Source organism: Myotis davidii, unplaced genomic scaffold (assembly GCF_000327345.1).
Source record: "Myotis davidii unplaced genomic scaffold, ASM32734v1 scaffold6, whole genome shotgun sequence".
NCBI lineage: Eukaryota > Metazoa > Chordata > Mammalia > Chiroptera > Vespertilionidae > Myotis > Myotis davidii.
In genome coordinates, this window is record NW_006383011.1 from 9,827,956 (window position 1) to 9,832,558 (window position 4,603).

The 4,603-nt window shown below is 42.2% G+C and overlaps 1 protein-coding gene across 3 annotated transcripts in view; it reads left to right on the plus strand.

The window, feature by feature from the left end:
- Positions 1-1,798, plus strand: part of CLHC1 (clathrin heavy chain linker domain containing 1) — a 30,229-nt gene extending 28,431 nt beyond the window's left edge. For all 3 annotated transcript variants that reach the window (XM_006778589.2, XM_006778590.2, XM_015557939.1), the window contains exon 12: positions 1,463-1,798. In XM_006778589.2, coding sequence (XP_006778652.1) covers positions 1,463-1,659 — 197 coding nt within the window. In that variant the 3' untranslated portion in view covers positions 1,660-1,798. The remainder of the gene's footprint in view (positions 1-1,462) is intronic.
- Positions 1,799-4,603: the final 2,805 nt, after the last annotated feature.

The following is a 4,603-nucleotide window of genomic DNA, read 5'->3' on the forward strand; positions in this document are numbered from 1 at the left end:
CTCCCAGACTCTGACAGGAGGGAGGAGGGAGCCTGATACCCACACCCAGAACCCACACAACAGGGCGGTGGTGGTTAGAGGCAATCAAGCTGGCAGGGGAGAGCAGTTAGGGGCGATCAGGCAGGCCACCAGAGGCAGTTAGAGGCGATCAGGCAGGCAGAGAGGTTAGGGATGATCAGGCAGGGAGGCAGAGGGGTTAGGGGCAATCAGGCAGGCAGGCAGAGGCAGGGGCGATCAGGCAGGTAGGCAGGTGAGCAGTTAGGAGCGAGCGGTCCCATATTGCAATAGGAATGTCTGACTGCCGGTTTAGACATTCCCCTAAGGGGTCCCCGATTGAAGAGGGTGCAGCCTGGGCTGAGGAACCCCCCCCCCACCCATGCACGAATTTTGTGCACTGGGCCTCTAGTTTACTATAACGGCATGCCAAAAAAAGTACTTTTTGCAGATCTGAAAAAATAAAGGGTATAAGTTTGATTCATTCACGCTAGACGGCTATTGTTGTATTGGCTGTCATTTTTATATTTGACAGTATAAGGGAAAACAGGTTAGTGCCCCTGACTAAAGAGTCAGGTATTTCATATTTTAAAAAATTCTTGTGGTACACTGGTTGAAAATTGTTGCTCTAATTTAATATAGGAACTTAAGCAGACAACTTGATTTTAAATTATCATATGGGGTCAAAGAAAGAACAGTAAATTACATGAAAACATTGAGGAAGATAATTTTGAAATTACCATTATAGATATCAACTAAAATATTTACTTGATAGAAATATAATGATCATGGGTAGAATAAAATAATAGTGATTACAGCATTCTAAAATGAAAAACTTTCATTACTTATCATTAAGCAATACAAGAGATAGATAAGAAATGAGTTTCATAAATAGATATCTCCCAAGGAGGTCACTATAATGAATTTTTAAAAGGAAATAATATTATTTTCTTTAGAAAAATGTTTGTTATAAAAGCCCCATCATTAAGAAGTTCCTATCTAGAGATAGGATGGAGGGTTTGCCAAAGGGTTTCTTCAGCCTTGGGTGAGCACTACTAGGGCATTTGTAAAAGTGTTTGAAGGATCATGCAAAGTAGACCCATAATTCTCAGTTATTTGATAGTTTCTAGTGGTACCTTATAGACTCTGCATAATGCTGAGCCCACATTATTCACTCTCTGAGCTCTCTGTCTTGTAGCCTTCAGTATCTGCTACTCTACCAAGGAGGAGGTGAGTGGAGGAGTGGGGAATGTGAGAAATGCTAGAGGGTTGAATTGAGGCCTGAAAAGATTAATGAAAAAAGAGAAGAAGGTATTACAGTGAGCTGGATTAAGCACTCCACATTAAACTCGGGCACAGGAATCATAGTAACTGAGTTAAATAATACCCCTTTCTATTTTTGAACAGTTGCTAAGTGTGGATTACCAAGTAAGAATAAGTGCCATTCTTATTATATTTTTTCTCCTAGATGCAATAGAACATCTTATGGTAAATGATCCATTTTGCTCCCTAGAAAGGTGGCAAGAAATGGCAAATATATGCTCACAGAATGGCTTTGACAGATTATGTAATGATATCATGTCCATTCTTCGATCTCAGGCTGGAGTTATAGAAATACTTGAAGAGGATGATACAGTCAACTTAATGCAACATGTGTTTTGGTAGTTCTGTAGCTTAACCAGCTGAGGGAGCTTCTGCAACATTTTGTGTATGTTGGTTGGGCAAACTGATTCTGAAATAACTAATATAAATAAATCTGGAATATGAAGCTCTCAGAAATAAATCATGTTTCTTTTGTTATGATTTGATTTTGAAACATTTACATTGTTGCTTCTTTTTTTTGTCCATATGGTTAGTTCTTGTATTGAATCTTGATAAAATCCACGAATATAACTTTGTATAGAAATGTTTAGGCATTTCTATCTACGGGCATAAGTTAATGTGCAGATGTGCTCCATTCTGATAATCTAATTTAATAGCAAGAACTGAGGAAGGTGTGATTGTATCCTGTCTGTCTGACTTCCCAAATATCAAATGCCATTGTGTTCTTAGGAGGATGGCCCTTTAAAGAAAAAAATGTTACTCTACATTAAAATGTTTTAAAATTCTAGCACTCTTTTCTCTGAGATTTTCAGTTGGAGCAGGAAAAAAAATGGGCTTTGTTTTCAAGACATTTCAAAGGCCATGTTGTAGAAGGATCCTGCCCGTTCTGCAGCGATCCTGCACTGTTACATGCTTAAGCAGGCCCTTATGACTTGGCTGACTTTTCTGCTGTTCAGGGTTGAAGCACAAGCTGGCTGCAAAGTTGTTGCCAGTACCATAATTTTAGCTTTGAAAAATGTTAACCTGTCCAGTCTGTTCTTCAGAAAAGAAATGTATACACAAAATATCCCAGGCTGATCAATTTACTGCCAAATTGTGGGCAGTCTGTTTTGTCAAAATCATTGAGATGGCTTGAAAACCAACCGGAGAGGGTCCTGGTTATTCGGCTTACACAGTGTTCAACCTTTGATTCAAAGTGGGGAGATGAGATTACTACGGAGCTGGGAGCTAGACACCTCTGGGTGCTTCTGAGCAAGACCCAGACCTAGGAAGCAATTTTGAGAATCCCTTGTTATTTTATGATGCAGCCGGCCCCTCACTGATCCCCATATAGCATATCCCTACCTTTTGAAGGGAGCCCCTGAGCCAAGGGCAAGCTTGTTTTCACCTCACAGTTGGGTTTTACTTGCCTTTGGTACACTGAGCTTGTCCACCAAGCAGCTTGTAATTTCTCCAGGCCGGTAGAGTGTCGAGAGGAGGAGAAACAGCAATGCCTTAATCTCCTGAAGAGGTGAAAACATGTAGGAAGACATGGAATTATTTGTAAGTTAGGGTTTCTCAATCTCTGCATTATGAATAATTTGAACTAAATAATTTTTTGTTGTGTGAGGCTGCCCTGGGCACTGTAGGATGTCTAGCGGCATTCTAGCCTGTATCCACTAGAGGCCGGTAGCGCTCCCTGTTTCGCTCCAACTAGTCCTGACCAGCCGAAATGTCGCCAGGCCCTCCTTGCCAAATGGTTGAAAACCACTGGTTGTCCGAATGAGTACAAAAATTGTACCAACCCACAGTTAAACATAATACTAATTACCGGGTGATTCTCCTGCAAAGAAGGTCAAAGATAGCGAAGAAAGTATGTACCTCCTTGATTTTTTTTCCTCCTACGTAAATTGTTATTTGCATGCAAATCCAGAAAGCGTCTTGAGGTAAGTGCAGGGAAACAAGTGAATAACATAGGACTTACCTTACTTTCAATTCATAACTGAGAAATCTAACTACCTCAAGAATTCTTGGCAAGAAAGGAGTAACTAATGTGCTCAGATTTCTCTCAGAGGCAGGCGAACATAACCTCAAACACAAGCCGCCCGCCTCTGGCCATGTTGGGCAGAACCTCCTCTCCCCCTGTCTCTGGGAACCATGCAGCCCGGGTTTGACCTTTCTTCTTCTCGGCTCTTGATCCCTCCCATCTCTTCAGCTAGAAGGCTGTCCAGGTCTGCAGGCTGTGGGAATCCCGGCTTTGAACAGTGGAAGCAAGGCTGGCTTGGAGATGGTGACTTGTTACCTACTTGAGTGCCGTTTGCCACACAGGATGACAAAGTTGGCTCTAAAACGTGAGAAATTGGCATAGCCATTGCATTGACTAACACTCAAACCGAGATTTGAAAGGTTCTTTTGTGGCCTTTCCAGAAAGTCAGTTAGTGAGAGGACTGAAAGCACGACCTTTTGCAGAAAAACTAGTGAAGTGAGATCATTCACCTTGAAGAACAGGTTGAAGATGAATCATAAAGGGTTCCTAAACAGAGAAACTTATGTTGTTGTTGTTTTTTTAACTCTGCCTAAGGTAACAAAAAGGTATTAGTACAGGGTATGAGAAATTTAATTTATTGCAGGGAACATTTCTGATAGTTAAGGTTTATCAGGTTTACAAGGGGCGTCAGTAGTGAGGGTGGTTTTAGAATCTTTTTTAAGGGTCTTTAAGAATTGCCTGAACTTGGTCCCGCTTGGGAAACGGTCTTTTCCGTTTCATTGGTCTCATACATGGATGGCTCAATCCCTATGTTGTGGTTGGCCATGAGGTGACACTGTCACCTGGATAGAGTTTAACTCAGTTCTCTGAATCAGGGCTTGGGCAGTGTTCTCCCACAGGTGTGAGGTATTCCACCAGATTCAGCAGATCGTGGTTTCCTCCCTGCCTTCAGTGGGACTCTATATTTCCTTAGATAAGCGTGTCACTTGGGTTCAAATGACTGTGAGGTGGAGATTTGTGTGCGGGCTGTGCTAAGGTATTAGCACTGTGGAGGGAGAGCGAGGCAGCGGGACTGGGCAGAGGGAGAAGGTAAGCTCTGGAACCATTCCAACGAGACTTGGCTGACCACATGGGAAGCTCTGAAGTTTTGGGGTCCAACTCCAACAGGTCCAGGGGTTCCCAAAGGTGTGGACAGAGTCAGCAAAGAAGGAATGACATGGAGGCAGCATTCAGTAGATCATCATAGCCAGGTTCTTTTTTTGTGTGTCCTGTTACATCTGTATTTATACCATTTGATCCTATAAGCGTGCCTCTATAATC